Raw genomic sequence first — 25085 nt, forward strand, 5'->3', positions numbered from 1 at the left:
GGCCTACTTCCACACCTGAGTGATTCTACGAAGGACAGGTCAGAAACAAAAAAAACCCAGAAACTGCAGGGGGGAAATATAGCTCAACAGGACTGGCAGCACGTGTGGAGAGGAGGAAGGGTTAACTTGTCTGTACCCCTCCACAGAATGGAGGGTAGAGAAACGGAGTCTTTTCCTTTCCTCTGAAAACAATACAACAGGGTCCCTTTCTGAATCAGAGTCTTCCAAAAGGTCTTTCCCACACTCCCCTCGCGTCCTCTCCCTCTCAGGCAGGGAACCCACGCCCTTCGAACCTTAACTCCCCTGGTGACCTCCTCAAGGTACTCTTGGACAGAGCTCAACCCTGAACTCCTGAGAGATAATATGCATCGGTGAAAATTCCATCAGCAGTCACCACTGTTGGAGGTGCTGCTACTCTCCGAGTAGGCAGCTCCCTGAGTTCAGGGTAAAAACAAGGACTGCAGAAGCTGGAAACCAGATTCTGGATTAGAATGGTGCTGGAAAAGCACAGCAGGTCAGGCAGCATACGAGGAGCAGGGGGGAAAATAAAATCGACGTTTCGGGCAAAAGCCAGGAATAGGAGCAGGGTACCTGCTGGATGGAGAGATAAATGAGAGGAGGGTGGGGGTGGGGGTGGGGAGAAAGTAGCATCAAGTACAATAGGTGAATGGTGGTGGGGATGAAGGTGATAGGACAGGGAGGATGGTGGGGGAAGGTAGCAAAGAGTACAATGGGTGAATGGGGGTGGGGATGGAGGTGAGAGGTCAGGGAGGAGGGTGGGGGAAGGACAGGTCATGGGGACAGCGCTCCCCGAGTCCGGGAATCACCCTCAGATGGTGACCTCCAGGCCAAAAGGCTTTAAATGGTTGCAGGGAAGCCAAGAGGGAGTGCATGTGGATGGAACACTTTGCCCCATTTGAAAAATCCAGCTCTCAATAAGCAATGGAACAGAACAGGTTCATTTGAAATATTCCAGTTTGCCACAAAAAAGTCTGCTCAGGGAATAAGTGAACATTTAATGAATGTAAACATCACATAAATCTTGCTGGTAAAACTGTACAATGTGTTTTATTTGTTGCTGAGGGTGAACGAGTGCCATTGCAGACAGCTTGGATACAGGGGCCTGCATGACTTGGGCGAGGCTGCAGGGAGGAGAGCCAAGAGGCTGAATGGCCTCCTGCAGGCGCGCCTCGCTTCCGGGAGCCGGGCGAGGGCGAGGGCTCCCATTGGCCGGGGGCCGCCAGGCGCGCCGTCCAATGGGGAGGCTCTCCGGTGACGTCAAGGGCGGCGCGCGGCCGCGGATTGGACGGAGAGGCGCCTAGCAACGGACCGGCGTTGCCCGGGCCGCGTGACGCCACCCGGCCACGGAGAGGGGGGGAGGGGGAAAGGGGGCGGAGACAGCCCGAGCCACGCCCCTCCCCATTAACCGCCAACCGGCCCATCCCCTCCCCCACCCCCAAGGAAAGGCCCAGCCGCGGGGGCTTTGAGCGACCATCACTCCCTCAGACCACCCCCCAACAACGTAAACACACAGATTATAGAAATAACTCCGGAACTCACATGTGATGTTGTGAAGAGGGCCCTGGGTGGGGACGGAACGGTTGCCATGGGACCCGACGGTTGTGTCGTCGGGTTTTCTCTCTCGCCAATGGACGACGACGCCGCCGCCGCCGCCCGCACCGTGTCAAAGGGAGGGGGAAGATGGCGGCCGCCGCAGGGCACTGCGGGAGGTGTAGTCCGCCAAGCGTGACGTTCCTCTGGGGGCCAGTCGGCATGACGGCGCTGGCGGACTACACCTCCCGGCATGCCCGGCGCCGCCTTTCATCCGCCCGAAGCGGTGGGGAGCGGGGTGGGTTAAAAAAATGGAGGGGGCGAATGCGCGCAAGGGAGGGACTACAACTCCCAGGATGCGTCACGGGCACGTCAAGGTTCGTAACGCGGTCGGGAGGTGATGGCCGACGAACGCACCCGGCGTAAGCCGCTGGCGACAACGGGGAGGGGCGTGCGGGACTACAACTCCCGTCGTCCCACGCTGCCCAGGCCGGAGCGGTGAAACGGAGGTGTTGACGTCATCGGAAACTACATTTCCCGGCATTCCAAAGGCAATCGTGCATGCTGCGCAGGCGCGCCGGCGACGGGTAAACAAGCGGCGGAGGCTCGGGCAGGCCTCAGCCCCTCCCACAATACACGTCGCCTCCCTCTTTCGCCATTGGTCTAAGCGAACGTCGGTCCCGCCTACCCATCCGGGCGGCGGTACTATTGGTCAGGCTGCACGTCCATCCTCGCTATCGGTGGGCGGGGCCGAGTATAACGCCCCCTGATTGGACGGTGCGGCTGCCCCCACCAGCCCCCAATCACAAACGGAGACACCCCCCGCGGAAAGCTGGGTCAGCCCCATTCACCATTTTGGAAAGAGCCGGGGCTTCCCAGAGAGAGAGAGAGAGAGAGAGAGAGTGTGTAAGGGAGAGATGGAGAGGAGAGTCAGGGAGGAGGAGCAAGAGGAGGGGGCCAGCTGAGTGTACCAGGAGTGTCCCTGTGTCCCACTGTCAGCACAACAACAACAACAACACAGAGAGGGAGGTGAGTACATGGGGGGGTGGGGAACAGGACACACCAGGGAGACTGACACTACTACAGGGGGAGGGAGAGAGAGACTGACACTACTACAGGGGGAGGGAGAGAGACTGACACTACTACAGGGGGAGAGAGAGAGACTGACACTACTGCAGGGGGAGAGAGAGAGAGACTGACACTACTACAGGGGGAGGGAGAGAGACTGACACTACTACAGGGGGAGAGAGAGAGAGACTGACACTACTGCAGGGGGAGAGAGAGAGACTGACACTACTGCAGGGGGAGAGAGAGAGACTGACACTACTACAGGGGGAGAGAGAGAGAGAGACTGACACTACTACAGGGGGAGAGAGAGAGAGACTGACACTACTACAGGGGGGAGAGAGAGAGAGACTGACACTACTACAGGGGGGAGAGAGAGAGAGACTGACACTACTACAGGGGGAGAGAGAGAGAGACTGACACTACTACAGGGGGAGGGAGAGAGAGACTGACACTACTATAGGGGGAGGGAGAGAGAGACTGACACTACTACAGGGGGAGAGAGAGAGAGACTGACACTACTACAGGGGGAGAGAGAGAGAGACTGACACTACTACAGGGGGAGAGAGAGAGAGACTGACACTACTACAGGGGGGAGAGACTGGCACTACTACAGGGGGGAGAGACTGACACTACTACAGGGGGGAGAGACTGACACTACTACAGGGGGGAGAGACTGACACTACTACAGGGGGAGAGAGAGAGACTGACACTACTACAGGGGGAGAGACTGACACTACTACAGGGGGAGAGAGAGAGACTGACACTACTACAGGGGGGAGAGACTGACACTACTACAGGGGGGAGAGACTGATACTACAGGGGGGAGAGACTGATACTACTACAGGGGGAGAGACTGACACTACTACAGGGGGAGAGAGAGACTGACACTACTACAGGGGAGAGAGAGAGACTGACACTACTGCAGGGGGGAGAGAGAGAGAGACTGACACTACTGCAGGGGGAGAGAGAGAGGCTGACACTACTACAGGGGGAGAGAGAGAGGCTGACACTACTACAGGGGGAGAGAGAGAGGCTGACACTACTACAGGGGGAGAGAGAGAGGCTGACACTACTACAGGGGGAGAGAGGGAGAGACTGACACTACTACAGGGGGAGAGAGGGAGAGACTGACACTACTACAGGGGGAGAGAGGGAGAGACTGACACTACTACAGGGGGAGAGAGGGAGAGACTGACACTACTACAGGGGGGGAGAGAGAGAGACTGACACTACTACAGGGGGAGGGAGAGAGAGACTGACACTACTACAGGGGGAGGGAGAGAGAGACTGACACTACTATAGGGGGAGGGAGAGAGAGACTGACACTACTATAGGGGGAGGGAGAGAGAGACTGACACTACTACAGGGGGAGAGAGAGAGAGACTGACACTACTACAGGGGGGAGAGACTGACACTACTACAGGGGGAGGGAGAGACTAACACTACGACAGGGGGAGGGAGAGACTGACACTACTACAGGGGGGAGAGACTGACACTACTACAGGGTGGAGAGACTGACACTACTACAGGGGGGAGAGACTGACACTACTACAGGGGAGAGACTGACACTACTACAGGGGGAGAGAGAGAGACTGACACTACTACAGGGGGGAGAGACTGACACTACTACAGGGGGGAGAGACTGATACTACTACAGGGGGAGAGACTGACACTACTACAGGGGGAGAGAGAGACTGACACTACTACAGGGGAGAGAGAGAGACTGACACTACTGCAGGGGGGAGAGAGAGAGAGACTGACACTACTGCAGGGGGAGAGAGAGAGGCTGACACTACTACAGGGGGAGAGAGAGAGGCTGACACTACTACAGGGGGAGAGAGAGAGGCTGACACTACTACAGGGGGAGAGAGAGAGGCTGACACTACTACAGGGGGAGAGAGGGAGAGACTGACACTACTACAGGGGGAGAGAGGGAGAGACTGACACTACTACAGGGGGAGAGAGGGAGAGACTGACACTACTACAGGGGGAGAGAGGGAGAGACTGACACTACTACAGGGGGGGAGAGAGAGAGACTGACACTACTACAGGGGGAGAGAGAGAGAGACTGACACTACTACAGGGGGAGGGAGAGACTGACACTACTACAGGGGGAGAGACTGACTACTACTACAGGGGGAGAGAGAGAGAGACTGACACTACTACAGGGGGAGAGAGAGAGGCTGACACTACTACAGGGGGAGGGAGAGGCTGACACTACTACAGGGGGAGGGAGAGGCTGACACTACTACAGGGGGGAGAGACTGACACTACTACAGGGGGAGAGACTGACTACTACTACAGGGGGGAGAGAGAGAGACTGACACTACTACAGGGGGAGAGAGAGAGGCTGACACTACTACAGGGGGAGAGAGAGAGGCTGACACTACTACAGGGGGAGAGAGAGAGGCTGACACTACTACAGGGGGAGAGAGGGAGAGACTGACACTACTACAGGGGAGAGGGAGAGACTGACACTACTACAGGGGGAGAGAGGGAGAGACTGACACTACTACAGGGGGAGTGAGGGAGAGACTGACACTACTACAGGGGAGAGAGAGAGACTGACACTACTACAGGGGGGAGAGAGAGAGGCTGACACTACTACAGGGGGGAGAGACTGACACTACTACAGGGGGAGGGAGAGAGACTGACACTACTACAGGGGGAGAGAGAGAGAGAGACTGACACTACTACAGGGGGAGAGAGAGAGACTGACACTACTACAGGGGGAGAGAGAGAGACTGACACTACTACAGGGGGAGAGAGAGAGACTGACACTACTACAGGGGGAGAGAGAGAGACTGACACTACTACAGGGGGAGAGAGAGAGACTGACACTACTACAGGGGGAGAGAGAGAGAGACTGACACTACTACAGGGGGAGAGAGAGAGACTGACACTACTACAGGGGGAGAGAGAGAGACTGACACTACTACAGGGGGAGAGAGAGAGACTGACACTACTACAGGGGGAGAGAGAGAGAGAGAGACTGACACTACTACAGGGGGGAGAGACTGACACTACTACAGGGGGAGGGAGAGACTAACACTACGACAGGGGGAGGGAGAGACTGACACTACTACAGGGGGGAGAGACTGACACTACTACAGGGTGGAGAGACTGACACTACTACAGGGTGGAGAGACTGACACTACTACAGGGGGGAGAGACTGACACTACTACAGGGGGGAGAGACTGACACTACTACAGGGGAGAGACTGACACTACTACAGGGGGAGAGAGAGAGACTGACACTACTACAGGGGGGAGAGACTGACACTACTACAGGGGGGAGAGACTGACACTACTACAGGGGGGAGAGAGAGAGACTGACACTACTACAGGGGGAGAGAGAGAGGCTGACACTACTACAGGGGGAGAGAGGGAGAGACTGACACTACTACAGGGGGAGAGAGAGAGAGACTGACACTACTACAGGGGGAGGGAGAGACTGACACTACTACAGGGGGAGAGAGAGAGGCTGACACTACTACAGGGGGAGAGAGGGAGAGACTGACACTACTACAGGGGAGAGAGAGACTGACACTACTACAGGGGGGAGAGAGACAGGCTGACACTACTACAGGGGGAGAGAGGGAGAGACTGACACTACTACAGGGGGAGAGACTGACACTACTACAGGGGGGAGAGAGAGGCTGACACTACTACAGGGGGGAGAGACTGACACTACTACAGGGGGAGAGAGACAGACTGACACTACTACAGGGGGGAGAGACTGACACTACTACAGGGGGAGGGAGAGAGACTGACACTACTACAGGGGGAGGGAGAGAGACTGACACTACTACAGGGGGAGGGAGAGAGACTGACACTACTACAGGGGGAGAGAGAGAGAGACTGACACTACTACAGGGGGAGAGAGAGAGAGACTGACACTACTACAGGGGGAGAGAGAGAGACTGACACTACTACAGGGGGAGAGAGAGAGAGACTGACACTACTACAGGGGGGGGAGAGAGAGAGACTGACACTACTACAGGGGGAGAGAGAGAGAGACTGACACTACTACAGGGGGAGAGAGAGAGAGACTGACACTACTACAGGGGGGAGAGACTGACACTACTACAGGGGGGAGAGACTGACACTGCTACAGGGGGAGGGAGAGACTGACACTACTACAGGGGGGAGAGACTGACACTACTACAGGGGGGAGAGACTGACACTACTACAGGGGGGAGAGACTGACACTACTACAGGGGAGAGACTGACACTACTACAGGGGGAGAGAGAGAGACTGACACTACTACAGGGGGAGAGAGAGAGACTGACACTACTACAGGGGGAGAGAGAGAGAGACTGACACTGCTACAGAGAGAGGGAGAGACTGACACTACTACAGGGGGGAGAGACTGACACTACTACAGGGGGGAGAGACTGACACTACTACAGGGGGAGAGACTGACGCTACTACAGGGGGAGAGACTGACACTACTACAGGGGGAGAGACTGACACTACTACAGGGGGAGAGAGAGAGAGACTGACACTACTACAGGGGGAGAGACTGACACTACTACAGGGGGGAGAGAGAGAGGCTGACACTACTACAGGGGGGAGAGACTGACACTACTACAGGGGGAGAGAGACAGACTGACACTACTACAGGGGGGAGAGACTGACACTACTACAGGGGGAGGGAGAGAGACTGACACTACTACAGGGGGAGGGAGAGAGACTGACACTACTACAGGGGGAGGGAGAGAGACTGACACTACTACAGGGGGAGAGAGAGAGAGACTGACACTACTACAGGGGGAGAGAGAGAGAGACTGACACTACTACAGGGGGAGAGAGAGAGAGACTGACACTACTACAGGGGGAGAGAGAGAGACTGACACTACTACAGGGGGAGAGAGAGAGACTGACACTACTACAGGGGGAGAGAGAGAGAGACTGACACTACTACAGGGGGAGAGAGAGAGAGACTGACACTACTACAGGGGGAGAGAGAGAGAGACTGACACTACTACAGGGGGAGAGAGAGAGACTGACACTACTACAGGGGGAGAGAGAGAGAGACTGACACTACTACAGGGGGGAGAGACTGACACTACTACAGGGGGGAGAGACTGACACTGCTACAGGGGGAGGGAGAGACTGACACCACTACAGGGGGGAGAGACTGACACCACTACAGGGGGGAGAGACTGACACTACTACAGGGGAGAGACTGACACTACTACAGGGGGAGAGACTGACACTACTACAGGGGGGGAGAGAGAGACTGACACTACTACAGGGGGAGAGAGAGAGAGACTGACACTACTACAGGGGGAGAGAGAGAGACTGACACTACTACAGGGGGAGAGAGAGAGAGACTGACACTACTACAGGGGGGAGAGACTGACACTACTACAGGGGGAGGGAGAGACTGACACTACTACCGGGGGAGAGACTGACACTACTACAGGGGGGAGAGACTGACACTACTACAGGGGAGAGACTGACACTACTACAGGGGAGAGACTGACACTACTGCAGGGGGAGAGACTGACACTACTACAGGGGGAGAGAGAGAGAGACTGACACTACTACAGGGGGAGAGAGAGAGAGACTGACACTACTACAGGGGGAGAGAGAGAGAGACTGACACTACTACAGGGGGAGAGAGAGAGAGACTGACACTACTACAGGGGGAGAGAGAGAGAGACTGACACTACTACAGGGGGAGGGAGAGACTGACACTACTACAGGGGGAGAGAGAGAGACTGACACTACTACAGGGGGAGAGAGAGAGACTGACACTACTACAGGGGGGAGAGAGAGAGACTGACACTACTACACGGGGAGGGAGAGACTGACACTACTACAGGGGGGAGAGGGAGAGACTGACACTACTACAGGGGGGAGAGAGAGAGACTGACACTACTACGGGGGAGAGAGAGAGACTGACACTACTACAGGGGGGGGGAGGGAGAGACTGACACTACTACAGGGGGAGAGAGAGAGAGAGAGAGAGTGACACTACTACAGGGGGAGAGAGAGAGAGACTGACACTACTACAGGGGGAGAGAGAGAGAGACTGACACTACTACAGGGGGAGAGAGAGAGAGAGACTGACACTACTACAGGGGGAGAGAGAGAGAGACTGACACTACTACAGGGGGAGAGAGAGAGAGACTGACACTACTACAGGGGTAGAGAGAGAGAGAGAGTGACACTACTACAGGGGGAGAGAGAGAGAGAGTGACACTACTACGGGGGAGAGAGAGAGAGAGTGACACTACTACAGGGGGAGAGAGAGAGAGAGTGACACTACTACAGGGGGGGGGAGAGAGAGAGAGACTGACACTACTACAGGGGGGGAGAGAGAGAGAGACTGACACTACTACAGGGGGGGAGAGAGAGAGAGACTGACACTACTACAGGGGGAGAGAGAGAGAGAGACTGACACTACTACAGGGGGGGAGAGAGAGAGAGACTGACACTACAGGGGGGGAGAGAGAGAGAGACTGACACTGCTACAGGGGGAGAGAGAGAGAGAGACTGACACTGCTACAGGGGGAGAGAGAGAGACTGACACTACTACAGGGGGAGAGAGAAGAGACTGACACTACTACAGGGGGAGGGGGAGGGGGAGAGAGAGACTGACACTACAGGGGGAGGGGGAGAGAGAGACTGACACTACTACAGGGGGAGAGAGAGAGAGAGAGAGACTGACACTACTACAGGGGGAGAGAGAGACTGACACTACTACAGGGGGAGAGAGAGACTGACACTACGACACGGGGAGGGAGAGACTGACACTACGACACGGGGAGGGAGAGACTGACACTACTGCACGGGGAGGGAGAGACTGACACTACTACAGGGGGGAGAGAGAGAGACTGACACTACTACAGGGGGAGGGAGAGACTGACACTACTACGGGGGGGGGGAGGGAGAGACTGACACTACTACAGGGGGAGAGAGAGAGAGAGACTGACACTACTACAGGGAGAGAGAGAGAGACTGACGCTACTACAGGGAGAGAGAGAGAGACTGACACTACTACAGGGGGAGAGAGAGAGAGAGTGACACTACTGCAGGGGGAGAGAGAGAGAGAGTGACACTACTACAGGGGGAGAGAGAGAGAGAGAGTGACACTACTACAGGGGGAGAGAGAGAGAGAGTGACACTACTACAGGGGGAGAGAGAGAGAGAGAGTGACACTACTACAGGGGGAGAGAGAGAGAGAGTGACACTACTACAGGGGGAGAGAGAGAGAGAGAGTGACACTACTACAGGGGGAGAGAGAGAGAGAGAGTGACACTACTACAGGGGGAGAGAGAGAGAGAGAGTGACACTACTACAGGGGGAGAGAGAGAGAGAGTGACACTACTACAGGGGGAGAGAGAGAGAGTGACACTACTACAGGGGGAGAGAGAGAGAGAGTGACACTACTACAGGGGGAGAGAGAGAGAGAGAGACTGACACTACTACAGGGGGAGGGGGAGTGGGAGAGAGAGACTGACACTACAGGGGGAGGGGGAGAGACTGACACTACTACAGGGGGAGAGAGAGACTGACTACTACAGGGGGAGAGAGAGACTGACACTACTACAGGGGGAGAGAGAGACTGACACTACTACAGGGGGAGAGAGAGACTGACACTACTACAGGGGGAGAGAGAGACTGACACTACAGGGGGAGAGAGAGACTGACACTACAGGGGGAGAGAGAGACTGACACTACAACAGGGGGAGAGAGAGACTGACACTACAACAGGGGGAGAGAGAGAGACTGACACTACTACAGGGGGAGAGAGAGAGACTGACACTACTACAGGGGGAGAGAGAGAGACTGACACTACTACAGGGGGAGAGAGAGACTGACACTACTACAGGGGGAGAGAGAGAGACTGACACTACTACAGGGGGAGAGAGAGAGACTGACACTACTACGGGGGGGGGAGGAGAGAGAGAGAGAGAGGGGGAGGGAGAGAGAGGGAGAGAGACTGACACTACTACGGGGGGAGAGACTGACACTACAGGGGGGGAGAGAGAGAGAGAGAGAGAGAGAGAGAGAGAGAGAGACTGACACTACTAAGGGGGGAGAGACTGACACTACTACAGGGGGGGAGAGAGAGAGAGAGACTGACACTACTAAGGGGGGAGAGACTGACACTACTACAGGGGGGGAGAGAGAGAGAGACTGACACTACTACAGGGGGGGAGAGAGAGAGAGAGAGAGAGAGAGACTGACACTACTACAGGGGGGGAGAGAGAGAGAGAGAGAGAGACTGACACTACTACAGGGGGGGAGAGAGAGAGAGAGAGAGAGAGAGACTGACACTACTACAGGGGGGGAGAGAGAGAGAGAGACTGACACTACTACAGGGGGGGAGAGAGAGAGAGAGAGAGACTGACACTACTACAGGGGGGGAGAGAGAGAGAGAGAGAGACTGACACTACTACAGGGGGGGAGAGAGAGAGAGAGAGAGAGACTGACACGACGACAGGGGGAGAGAGAGAGAGAGAGACTGACACGACTACAGGGGGAGAGAGAGAGAGAGAGAGAGAGAGAGAGACTGACGCTACGACGGGGGAGAGAGAGAGAGGGACTGACGCTACGACAGGGGGAGAGAGAGAGAGAGACTCACACTACTACAGGGGGGGAGAGAGAGAGCGAGACTGACACTCCTACAGGGTGAGAGAGAGACTGACACCACTACGGGGGGAGAGACTGACCCCACTACAGGGGGGGAGAGACTGACCCCACTACGGGGGGGGAGAGACTGACCCCACTACGGGGGGGGAGGGACTGAGCCCACTACGGGGGGGGAGAGACTGACCCCACTACGGGGGGGGAGAGACTGACCCCACTACGGGGGGGGAGAGACTGACCCCACTACGGGGGGGGAGAGACTGACCCCACTACGGGGGGGGAGAGACTGACCCCACTACGGGGGGGGAGAGACTGACCCCACTACAGGGGGGGGGGGGAGAGACTGACCCCACTACGGGGGGGGAGAGACTGACCCCACTACGGGGGGGGAGAGACTGACCCCACTACGGGGGGGGAGAGACTGACCCCACTACGGGGGGGGGAGAGACTGACCCCACTACGGGGGGGGGAGAGACTGACCCCACTACGGGGGGGGAGAGACTGACCCCACTACAGGGGGGGGGGGGAGAGACTGACCCCACTACGGGGGGGGAGAGACTGACCCCACTACGGGGGGGGAGAGACTGACCCCACTACGGGGGGGGAGAGACTGACCCCACTACGGGGGGGGAGAGACTGACCCCACTACGGGGGGGGAGAGACTGACCCCACTACGGGGGGGGAGAGACTGACCCCACTACGGGGGGGGAGAGACTGACCCCACTACAGGGGGGAGGGGAGAGACTGACCCCACTACAGGGGGGGGGGGAGAGACTGACCCCACTACAGGGGGGGGGGGGAGAGACTGACCCCACTACAGGGGGGGGGGGGGGGAGACTGACCCCACTACAGGGGGGGGGGGGGGGGGGAGACTGACCCCACTACAGGGGGGGGGGGGGGGAGACTGACCCCACTACAGGGGGGGGGGGGGGGAGACTGACCCCACTACAGGGGGGGGGGGGGGGAGACTGACCCCACTACAGGGGGGGGGGGGGGGAGACTGACCCCACTACAGGGGGGGGGGGGGGGGGAGACTGACCCCACTACAGGGGGGGGGGGGGGGGAGACTGACCCCACTACAGGGGGGGGGGGGAGACTGACCCCACTACAGGGGGGGGGGGGAGAGAGAGAGAGACTGACACTACTACGGGAGACAGAGAGAGAGAGACTGACACTACTACGGGAGACAGAGAGAGACTGACACTACTACAGGGGGGGGGAGAGAGAGAGACTGACACTACTACAGGGCGAGAGAGGGGGAGAGAGAGAGGGACTGATGCTACGACAGGGGGAGAGAGAGAGAGACTGACGCTACAACAGGGGGGGAGAGAGAGAGAGAGAGCGACTGACGCTACAACAGGGGGGGGGAGAGAGAGAAAGAGAGAGAGAGAGAGAGCGACTGACGCTACAACAGGGGGGGGAGAGAGAGAGAGAGAGCGACTGACGCTACAACAGGGGGGGAGAGAGAGAGCGACTGACGCTACAACAGGGGGGGAGAGAGAGAGCGACTGACGCTACAACAGGGGGGGAGGGAGAGAGAGAGAGAGAGAGCGACTGACGCGACAACAGGGGGGGAGAGAGAGCGACTGACGCGACAACAGGGGGGAGAGAGAGCGACTGACGCTACAACAGGGGGGGAGAGAGAGCGACTGACGCTACAACGGGGGGGGAGAGAGAGCGACTGACGCTACAACAGGGGGGGGAGAGAGAGCGACTGACGCTACAACAGGGGGGGGAGAGAGAGCGACTGACGCGACAACAGGGGGGGAGAGAGAGCGACTGACGCGACAACAGGGGGGGAGAGAGAGCGACTGACGCGACAACAGGGGGGGAGAGAGAGCGACTGACGCGACAACAGGGGGGGGGAGAGAGCGACTGACGCGACAACAGGGGGGGGAGAGAGCGACTGACGCGACAACAGGGGGGGAGAGAGAGCGACTGACGCGACAACAGGGGGGGAGAGAGAGCGACTGACGCGACAACAGGGGGGGAGAGAGAGCGACTGACGCGACAACAGGGGGGGAGAGAGAGCGACTGACGCGACAACAGGGGGGGAGAGAGAGCGACTGACGCGACAACAGGGGGGGAGAGAGAGCGACTGACGCGACAACAGGGGGGGAGAGAGAGCGACTGACGCGACAACAGGGGGGGAGAGAGAGCGACTGACGCGACAACAGGGGGGGAGAGAGAGCGACTGACGCGACAACAGGGGGGGAGAGAGAGCGACTGACGCGACAACAGGGGGGGAGAGAGAGCGACTGACGCGACAACAGGGGGGGAGAGAGAGCGACTGACGCGACAACAGGGGGGGAGAGAGAGCGACTGACGCGACAACAGGGGGGGAGAGAGAGCGACTGACGCGACAACAGGGGGGGCGAGAGAGCGACTGACGCGACAACAGGGGGGGCGAGAGAGCGACTGACGCGACAACAGGGGGGGCGAGAGAGCGACTGACGCGACAACAGGGGGGGCGAGAGAGCGACTGACGCGACAACAGGGGGGGCGGAGGGAGAGCGACTGACGCTACAACAGGGGGGGGAGGGAGAGAGAGAGAGAGAGAGAGAGAGACTGACACTACTACAGGGAGGGAGGGAGAGAGAGAGAGAGAGAGAGACTGACACTACTACAGGGGGGGAGAGAGAGAGAGAGAGAGAGAGACTGACACTACAGGGGGCGAGAGAGAGAGAGAGAGAGAGACTGACACTACTACAGGGGGAGAGAGAGAGAGAGAGAGAGACTGACACTACTACAGGGGGGGAGAGAGAGAGAGAGAGACTGACACTGACACTACTACAGGGGGAGAGAGAGAGAGAGAGAGAGACTGACACTACTACAGGGGGCGAGAGAGAGAGAGAGAGACTGACACTACAGGGGGAGAGAGAGAGAGAGAGAGAGTGACTGACACTACTACAGGGGGAGAGAGCGAGAGAGACTGACACTACTACAGGGGGGGAAGAGAGAGAGAGAGACTGACACTACTACAGGGGGGGAAGAGAGAGAGAGAGACTGACACTACTACAGGGGGGGAAGAGAGAGAGAGAGAGAGACTGACACTACTACAGGGGGGGAGAGAGAGAGAGAGAGTGACACTACTACAGGGGGGGAGAGAGAGAGAGAGAGAGAGACTGACACTACTACAGGGGGGGGAAGAGAGAGAGAGAGACTGACACTACTACAGGGGGGGAAGAGAGAGAGAGAGAGAGAGACTGACACTACTACAGGGGGGGAGAGAGAGAGAGAGAGAGAGAGAGCGAGAGACACTACAGGGGGGGAGAGAGAGAGAGAGACTGACACTACTACAGGGGGGGAGAGACAGAGAGAGAGAGAGACTGACACTACTACAGGGGGAGAGAGAGAGAGACTGACACTACAGGGGGAGGGAGAGAGAGAGAGAGAGAGAGACTGACACTACTACAGGGGGGGAAGAGAGAGAGAGAGAGAGAGACTGACACTACTACAGGGGGGGAGAGAGAGAGAGAGAGAGAGAGAGAGCGAGAGACACTACAGGGGGGGAGAGAGAGAGAGAGACTGACACTACTACAGGGGGGGAGAGACAGAGAGAGAGAGAGACTGACACTACTACAGGGGGAGAGAGAGAGAGACTGACACTACAGGGGGAGGGAGAGAGAGAGAGAGAGAGACTGACACTACTACAGGGGGAGAGAGAGAGAGACTGACACTACTACAGGGGGGGGGGGGAGAGAGAGAGGGAGAGAGACTGACACTACTACAGGGGGAGAGAGAGAGAGAGAGAGAGACTGACACTACTACAGGGGGAGAGAGAGAGAGACTGACACTACTACAGGGGGGAGAGAGGGAGAGAGACTGACACTACTACAGGGGGAGAGAGGGAGAGAGAGACTGACACTACTACAGGGGGAGAGAGAGAGACTGACACTACCAAAGTGGGGGGAGAGAGAGAGAAAGAGAGACTGACACTACTACGGAGGGGGGGGGAGACTGACACTACTACAGGGGGAGAGAGAGACTGACCCTACGGGGTGAGAGAGAGAGACTGACACTACTACAGGGAGAGAGAGCGAGAGAGAGACGCTACTACAGGGGGAGAGAGAGAGAGAGAGAGAGAGAGAGAGAGACTGACACTACTACAGGGGGAGAGAGAGAGAGACTGACACTACTACAGGGGGGAGAGAGGGAGAGAGACTGACACTACTACAGGGGGAGAGAGGGAGAGAGAGACTGACACTACTACAGGGGGAGAGAGACAGAGAGAGAGAGAGAGAGAGAGAGAGACTGACGCTACTACAGGGGGGGAGAGAGAGATTGACACTACTACAGGGGGAGAGAGAGAGGGAGAGAGACTGACACTACTGCAGGGGGAGAGAGAGAGAGAGAGAGAGAGAGAGAGAATGACGCAACTACAGGGGGGGAGAGAAAGAGACTGACAATACTACAGGGGGGGAGAGAGAGAGAGACTGACACTACTGGGAGGGGGAGGGGGGGAGAGAGAGAGAGAGAGACAGACACTACTACAGGGGGAGAGAGACTGACGCTACTGGGGGGGGGGAGAGAGAGGGACTGACACTACTACGAACGGGGGGGCGAGGAGAGAGAGAGAGAGGGACTGACACTACTATGGGGGGGGAGAGAGAGGGACTGACACTCCTACAGGGGGAGAGAGAGAGACTGACACTACAACGGGGGGAGAGAGAGAGAGACTGACACGACTACAGGGGGGGAGAGAGAGGGACTGACACTACTACGGGGGGGGGGGAGAGAGAGAGGGACTGACACTACTACGGGGGGGGGAGCGAGAGAGGGACTGACACTACTACCGGGGGGGGGGGGGGGGGAGAGAGACTGACTACTACAGGGGGAGAGAGGGAGAGACTGACACTACTACAGGGGGAGAGAGAGAGACTGACACTACTACGGGGGGGGGGGAGAGAGAGAGGGACTGACACTACTACGGGGGGGGGAGCGAGAGAGGGACTGACACTACTACCGGGGGGGGGGGGGAGAGAGACTGACTACTACAGGGGGAGAGAGAGAGAGAGAGACTGACACTACTACGGGGGGGGGGAGAGAGACTGACACTACTACAGGGGGAGAGAGGGAGAGACTGACAGTACTACAGGGGGGGGGAGAGAGAGAGACTGACACTACTACAGGGGGGGGAGAGAGAGAGACCGACACTACTATGGGGGGGGGGGGAGAGAGAGACTGACACTACTACAGGGGGAGAGAGAGAGAGAGAGACTGACACTACTACGGGGGGGGAGAGAGAGACTGACACTACTACGGGGGGGAGAGAGAGACTGACACTACTACAGGGGGAGAGAGGGAGAGACTGACACTACTACAGGGGGGGGGAGAGAGAGAGACCGACACTACTATGGGGGGGGGGGGAGAGAGAGACTGACCCTACTACAGGGGGAGAGAGAGAGAGAGAGAGAGAGAGAGAGACTGACACTACTACGGGGGGGGGGAGAGAGAGACTGACACTACTACGGGGGGGAGAGAGAGACTGACACTACTACAGGGGGAGAGAGGGAGAGACTGACACTACTACAGGGGGGGGAGAGAGAGAGACTGACACTACTACGGGGGGAGAGAGAGAGAGACTGACACTACTACAGGGGGAGAGAGAGAGACTGACACTACTACAGGGGGAGAGAGAGAGACTGACACTACAACGGGGGGGGAGAGAGAAAGAGACTGACACTACTACAGGGGGGGGAGAGAGAGAGAGTGACACTACTGTGGGGGGAGAGAGAGAGAGACTGTAACTACAACGGGGGGAGAGAGAGAGAGAGACTGTAACTACAACGGGGGAGAGAGAGAGAGACTGTAACTACAACGGGGGGAGAGAGAGAGACTGACACTACTACAGGGGGAGAGAGAGAGACTGACACGACAACGGGGGGGAGAGAGAAAGAGACTGACACTACTACAGGGGGGGGAGAGAGAGAGAGAGTGACACTACTGTGGGGGGAGAGAGAGAGAGACTGTAACTACAACGGGGGGAGAGAGAGAGAGACTGTAACTACAACGGGGGGAGAGAGAGAGAGACTGTAACTACAACGGGGGGAGAGAGAGAGAGAGACTGTAACTACAACGGGGGGAGAGAGAGACTGTAACTACAACGGGGGGAGAGAGAGAGAGACTGACACTACAACGGGGGGAGAGAGAGAGAGACTGACACTACAACGGGGGGAGAGAGAGAGAGACTGACACTACAACGGGGGGAGAGAGAGAGAGACTGACACTACAACGGGGGGAGAGAGAGAGAGACTGTAACTACAACGGGGGGAGAGAGAGAGAGACTGACAGTACAACGGGGGGAGAGAGAGAGAGAGAGAGAGAGACTGTAACTACAACGGGGGGAGAGAGTGGGAGACTGTAACTACAATGGGGGGAGAGAGTGGGAGACTGTAACTACAATGGGGGGAGAGAGAGAGAGACTGTAACTACAACGGGGGGAGAGAGAGAGAGACTGACAATACAACGGGGGGAGAGAGAGAGAGAGACTGACACTACAACGGGGGGAGAGAGAGAGAGAGACTGACACTACAACGGGGGGAGAGAGAGAGAGAGAGACTGACACTACAACGGGGGGAGAGAGAGAGAGAGAGAGAGAGAGAGACTGACACTACAACGGGGGGAGAGAGAGAGAGACTGACACTACAACGGGGGGAGAGAGAGAGAGACTGACACTACAACGGGGGGAGAGAGAGAGAGAGAGAGAGACTGACACTACAACGGGGGGAGAGAGAGAGAGAGACTGACACTACAACGGGGGGAGAGAGAGAGAGAGACTGACACTACAACGGGGGGAGAGAGAGAGAGAGAGACTGACACTACAACGGGGGGAGAGAGAGAGAGAGAGAGAGACTGACACTGCAACAGGGGGAGAGAGAGAGAGACTGTAACTACAACGGGGGGAGAGAGAGAGAGACTGACAGGACAACGGGGAGAGAGAGAGAGACTGACAGGACAACGGGGGAGAGAGAGAGAGACTGACAGGACAACGGGGGAGAGAGAGAGAGACTGACAGGACAACGGGGGGAGAGAGAGAGAGAGACTGACACTGCAACAGGGGGAGAGAGAGAGAGACTGTAACTACAACGGGGGGAGAGAGAGAGAGACTGACAGGACAACGGGGAGAGAGAGAGAGAGAGACTGTAACTACAACGGGGGGAGAGAGAGAGAGACTGACAGGACAACGGGGGGAGAGAGAGAGAGAGAGAGACTGACAGGACACGGGGGGAGAGAGAGAGAGAGAGAGAGAGAGAGACTGACACTGCAACAGGGGAGAGAGGGAGAGACTGACACTACGACGGGGGGAGAGAGAGAGACTGACACTACGACGGGGGGAGAGAGAGAGAGAGAGACTGACACTACAACGGGGGGAGAGCGAGAGACTGACACTACGACGGTGGGAGAGCGAGAGACTGACACTACGACGGGGGGAGAGAGAGAGACTGACACTACGACGGGGGGAGAGAGAGAGACTGACACTACGACGGGGGGAGAGAGAGAGACTGACACTACGACGGGGGGAGAGAGAGAGACTGACACTACGACGGGGGGAGAGAGAGAGAGAGAGAGAGACTGACACTACAACGGGGGGAGAGAGAGAGAGACTGACACTACTACGGGGCGAGAGCGAGGGACTGACACTACTGCGGGGGGAGAGCGAGACACTGACACTACTACGGGGGGAGAGAGAGAGTGACTGACACGACTACGGGGGGGGAGAGAGAGAGAGAGACTGACACTACTGCGGGGGGAGAGAGAGACTCTGACACTACAACGGGGGGAGAGAGAGAGAGAGACTGACACTACAACGGGGGGAGAGAGAGAGAGAGACTGACACTACAACGGGGGGAGAGAGAGAGAGAGACTGACACTACAACGGGGGGGAGAGAGAGAGAGAGAGACTGACACTACAACGGGGGGAGAGAGAGAGAGAGACTGACACTACAACGGGGGGAGAGAGAGAGAGAGAGACTGACACTACAACGGGGGGAGAGAGAGAGAGAGACTGACACTACAACGGGGGGAGAGAGAGAGAGAGACTGACACTACAACGGGGGGAGAGAGAGAGAGAGACTGACACTACAACGGGGGGAGAGAGAGAGAGAGACTGACACTACAACGGGGGGAGAGAGAGAGAGAGACTGACACTACAACGGGGGGAGAGAGAGAGAGAGACTGACACTACAACGGGGGGAGAGAGAGAGAGAGACTGACACTACAACGGGGGGAGAGAGAGAGAGAGACTGACACTACAACGGGGGGAGAGAGAGAGAGAGACTGACACTACAACGGGGGGAGAGGGAGAGAGAGAGAGAGACTGACACTACAACGGGGGGAGAGGGAGAGAGAGAGAGAGACTGACACTACAACGGGGGGAGAGAGAGAGAGAGAGAGAGAGAGAGAGACTGACACTACAACGGGGGGAGAGAGAGAGAGAGAGAGAGACTGACACTACAACGGGGGGAGAGAGAGAGAGACTGACACTACAACGGGGGGAGAGAGAGAGAGACTGACACTACAACGGGGGGAGAGAGAGAGACTGACACTACAACGGGGGGAGAGAGAGAGAGAGACTGACACTACAACGGGGCAGAGAGAGAGAGAGAGAGACTGACGCTACTACGGGGGGAGAGCGAGGGACTGACACTACTGCGGGGGGGGAGAGAGACACTGACACTACTACGGGGGGAGAGAGAGAGGGACTGACACTACTGCGGGGGGAGAGAGAGAGACTGACACTACTACGGGGGGAGAGCGAGGGACTGACACTACTGCGGGGGGGGAGAGAGACACTGACACTACTACGGGGGGAGAGAGAGAGGGACTGACACTGCTGCGGGGGAGAGAGAGGGACTGACACTGCTGCGGGGGAGAGAGAGGGGACTGACACTGCTGCGGGGGGAGAGAGAGGGACTGACACTGCTGCGGGGGGAGAGAGAGGGACTGACACTGCTGCGGGGGAGAGAGAGGGACTGACACTGCTGCGGGGGGAGAGAGAGGGACTGACACTGCTGCGGGGGGAGAGAGAGGGACTGACACTGCTGCGGGGGGAGAGAGAGGGACTGACACTGCTGCGGGGGGGAGAGAGAGGGACTGACACTGCTGCGGGGGGAGAGAGAGGGACTGACACTGCTGCGGGGGGAGAGAGAGGGACTGACACTGCTGCGGGGGGAGAGAGAGGGACTGACACGGCTGCGGGGGGAGAGAGAGGGACTGACACGACTGCGGGGGGAGAGAGAGGGACTGACACGACTGCGGGGGGAGAGAGAGGGACTGACACGACTGCGGGGGAGAGAGAGGGACTGACACGACTGCGGGGGGAGAGAGAGGGACTGACACGACTGCGGGGGGAGAGAGAGGGACTGACACGACTGCGGGGGGAGAGAGAGGGACTGACACGACTGCGGGGGGAGAGAGAGGGACTGACACGACTGCGGGGGGAGAGAGAGGGACTGACACGACTGCGGGGGGAGAGAGAGGGACTGACACGACTGCGGGGGGAGAGAGAGGGACTGACACGACTGCGGGGGGAGAGAGAGGGACTGACACGACTGCGGGGGGAGAGAGAGGGACTGACACGACTGCGGGGGAGAGAGAGGGACTGACACGACTGCGGGGGGAGAGAGAGGGACTGACACGACTGCGGGGGGAGAGAGAGGGACTGACACGACCTGCGGGGGGAGAGAGAGGGACTGACACGACTGCGGGGGGAGAGAGAGGGACTGACACGACTGCGGGGGGAGAGAGAGGGACTGACACGACTGCGGGGGAGAGAGAGGGACTGACACGACTGCGGGGGGAGAGAGAGGGACTGACACGACTGCGGGGGGAGAGAGAGGGACTGACACGACTGCGGGGGGAGAGAGAGGGACTGACACGACTGCGGGGGGAGAGAGAGGGACTGACACGACTGCGGGGGGAGAGAGAGGGACTGACACGACTGCGGGGGGAGAGAGAGGGACTGACACGACTGCGGGGGGAGAGAGAGGGACTGACACGACTGCGGGGGGAGAGAGAGGGACTGACACGACTGCGGGGGGAGAGAGAGGGACTGACACGACTGCGGGGGAGAGAGAGGGACTGACACGACTGCGGGGGGAGAGAGAGGGACTGACACGACTGCGGGGGGAGAGAGAGGGACTGACACGACTGCGGGGGGAGAGAGAGGGACTGACACGACTGCGGGGGGAGAGAGAGGGACTGACACGACTGCGGGGGGAGAGAGAGGGACTGACACGACTGCGGGGGGAGAGAGAGGGACTGACACGACTGCGGGGGGAGAGAGAGGGACTGACACGACTGGCGGGGGGGAGAGAGAGGGACTGACACGACTGCGGGGGGAGAGAGGGACTGACACGACTGCGGGGGGAGGGGAGACGAGGGACTGACACGACTGCGGGGGGAGGGGAGAGAGGGACTGACACGACTGCGGGGGGAGGGGAGAGAGGGGACTGACACTACTGCGGGGGGAGAGAGAGAGAGACTGACACAACTGCGGGGGGAGAGAGACTGACACGATTAAGGGGAGAGGGAGAGAGGGCGAGAGAGAGAGAGAGACTGACACTACTACAGGGGGAGAGAGAGAGGGAGAGACTGACACGATAAGGGGAGAGAGAGAGAGGACTGACACTACTACAGGGGGAGTGAAAGGCTGACACTACAACAGGGCGGCGAGAGAGAGAGAGAGAGAACTCTCGAGAGAGAGAGAGACTGACACGACAGGGCGCGAGAGTGCGACTGACACTACTGCAGGGCGAGAGAGACTGACACTACTACGGGAGGACAGAGAGAGAGAGGACTGACGGTACTACAGGGGGAAAGAGAGAGAGAGAGAGAGACTGACGGTACTACAGGGGGGGGAGAGAGAGAGACTGACACTACTACAGGGGGGGAGAGATAGAGACTGACACTACTACAGGGGGAGAGAGAGAGAGAGAGAGACTGACACGACTACAGGGGGAGAAAGTGACTGACACTACAGCGGGGGAGAGAGAGAGAGACTGACACTACTACAGGGGGAGAGAGAGAGAGAGACTGACACGACTACAGGGGGGGAGAGAGAGAGACTGACACGACTACAGGGGGAGAGAGTGACTGACACTACAACGGGGAGAGAGAGAGAGACTGACACTACTACAGGGGGAGAGAGAGAGAGAGAGAGAGACTGACACGACTACAGGGGGAGAGAGAGACTGACAGTACAACGGGGCAGAGAGAGAGAGACTGACAGTACAACGGGGGAGAGAGAGAGAGACTGACACTACTACGGGGGGAGAGAGAGAGAGAGAGAGACTGACACGACTACAGGGGGAGAAAGTGACTGACACTACAGCGGGGGAGAGAGAGAGAGACTGACACTACTACAGGGGGAGAGAGAGAGAGAGACTGACACGACTACAGGGGGGAGAGAGAGAGACTGACACTACTACAGGGGGAGAGAGAGAGAGAGAGAGAGAGAGAGACTGACAGGACAACGGGGGAGAGAGAGAGACTGACAGGACAACGGGGGAGAGAGAGAGACTGACAGGACAACGGGGGAGAGAGAGAGAGACTGACAGGACAACGGGGAGAGAGAGAGAGACTGACAGGACAACGGGGGAGAGAGAGAGAGACTGACAGGACAACGGGGGAGAGAGAGAGAGACTGACAGGACAACGGGGGAGAGAGAGAGAGACTGACAGGACAACGGGGGAGAGAGAGAGAGACTGACAGGACAACGGGGGAGAGAGAGAGAGACTGACAGGACAACGGGGGAGAGAGAGAGAGACTGACAGGACAACGGGGGAGAGAGAGAGAGACTGACAGGACAACGGGGGAGAGAGAGAGAGACTGACAGGACAACGGGGAGAGAGAGAGAGACTGACAGGACAACGGGGGAGAGAGAGAGAGACTGACAGGACAACGGGGGAGAGAGAGAGAGACTGACAGGACAACGGGGGAGAGAGAGAGAGAGAGACTGACAGGACAACGGGGGAGAGAGAGAGAGAGACTGACAGGACAACGGGGGAGAGAGAGAGAGAGACTGACAGGACAACGGGGGAGAGAGAGAGAGACTGACAGGACAACGGGGGAGAGAGAGAGAGACTGACAGGGACAACGGGGGGAGTGAGAGAGAGACTGACAGGACAACGGGGGGAGTGAGAGAGAGACTGACAGACAACGGGGGGAGTGAGAGAGAGACTGACAGGACAACGGGGGGAGTGAGAGAGAGACTGACAGGACAACGGGGGGAGTGAGAGAGAGACTGACAGGACAACGGGGGGAGTGAGAGAGAGACTGACAGGACAACGGGGGGAGTGAGAGAGAGACCGTAACTACAACGGGGGGAGAGAGAGAGAGAGAGAGACTGACAGGACAACGGGGGGGAGTGAGAGAGAGAGAGACTGTAACTACAACGGGGGGAGAGAGAGAGACTGTAACTACAACGGGGAGAGAGAGAGAGAGACTGTAACTACAACGGGGGGAGAGAGAGAGAGACTGTAACTACAACGGGGGGAGAGAGAGAGAGACTGTAACTACAACGGGGGGAGAGAGAGAGAGACTGAAACTACAACGGGGGAGAGAGAGAGAGACTGAAACTACAACGGGGGGAGAGAGAGAGAGAGACTGACAGGACAACGGGGGAGAGAGAGAGAGACTGACAGGACAACGGGGGAGAGAGAGAGAGACTGACAGGACAATGGGGGAGAGAGAGAGAGACTGACAGGACAACGGGGGAGAGAGAGAGAGAGACTGACAGGACAACGGGGGAGAGAGAGAGAGACTGACAGGACAACGGGGGAGAGAGAGAGAGAGACTGACAGGACAACGGGGGGAGAGAGAGAGAGAGACTGACAGGACAACGGGGGAGAGAGAGAGAGAGACTGACAGGACAACGGGGGGAGTGAGAGAGAGACTGACAGGACAACGGGGGGAGTGAGAGAGAGACTGACAGGACAACGGGGGGAGTGAGAGAGAGACTGACAGGACAACGGGGGGAGTGAGAGAGAGACTGACAGGACAACGGGGGGAGTGAGAGAGAGACTGACAGGACAACGGGGGGAGTGAGAGAGAGACTGACAGGACAACGGGGGGAGTGAGAGAGAGACTGACAGGACAACGGGGGGAGTGAGAGAGAGACTGACAGGACAACGGGGGGAGTGAGAGAGAGACTGACAGGACAACGGGGGGAGTGAGAGAGAGACTGACAGGACAACGGGGGGAGTGAGAGAGAGACTGACAGGACAACGGGGGGAGTGAGAGAGAGACTGACAGGACAACGGGGGGAGTGAGAGAGAGACTGACAGGACAACGGGGGGAGTGAGAGAGAGACTGACAGGACAACGGGGGGAGTGAGAGAGAGACTGACAGGACAACGGGGGGAGTGAGAGAGAGACCGTACTACAACGGGGGGAGAGAGAGAGAGAGAGAGACTGACAGGACAACGGGGGGAGTGAGAGAGAGAGAGACTGTAACTACAACGGGGGGGAGAGAGAGAGACTGTAACTACAACGGGGAGAGAGAGAGAGAGACTGTAACTACAACGGGGGGAGAGAGAGAGAGACTGTAACTACAACGGGGGGAGAGAGAGAGAGACTGTAACTACAACGGGGGGGAGAGAGAGAGAGACTGTAACTACAACGGGGGGAGAGAGAGAGAGACTGTAACTACAACGGGGGGAGAGAGAGAGAGACTGAAACTACAACGGGGGGAGAGAGAGAGAGACTGACAGGACAACGGGGGGAGAGAGAGAGAGACTGACAGGACAACGGGGGGAGAGAGAGAGAGACTGACAGGACAACGGGGGGAGAGAGAGAGAGACTGACAGGACAACGGGGGGGAGAGAGAGAGAGACTGTAGCTACAACGGGGGGAGA

The 25085-nt window shown here is 58.1% G+C and overlaps 1 protein-coding gene across 1 annotated transcript in view; it reads left to right on the top strand.

Annotated features, from left to right (window-relative positions):
* The first annotated feature begins 1862 nt into the window (after positions 1-1862).
* LOC140458725 (glutamate receptor ionotropic, kainate 5-like) overlaps positions 1863-25085 on the top strand; it is a 250325-nt gene continuing 227102 nt past the window's right edge. The window contains exon 1 of the mRNA XM_072553387.1: positions 1863-1928. Coding sequence (XP_072409488.1) covers positions 1863-1928 — 66 coding nt within the window. The remainder of the gene's footprint in view (positions 1929-25085) is intronic.

This window comes from Chiloscyllium punctatum, chromosome 34 (assembly GCF_047496795.1).
Source record: "Chiloscyllium punctatum isolate Juve2018m chromosome 34, sChiPun1.3, whole genome shotgun sequence".
In the NCBI taxonomy this organism is placed as follows: domain Eukaryota; kingdom Metazoa; phylum Chordata; class Chondrichthyes; order Orectolobiformes; family Hemiscylliidae; genus Chiloscyllium; species Chiloscyllium punctatum.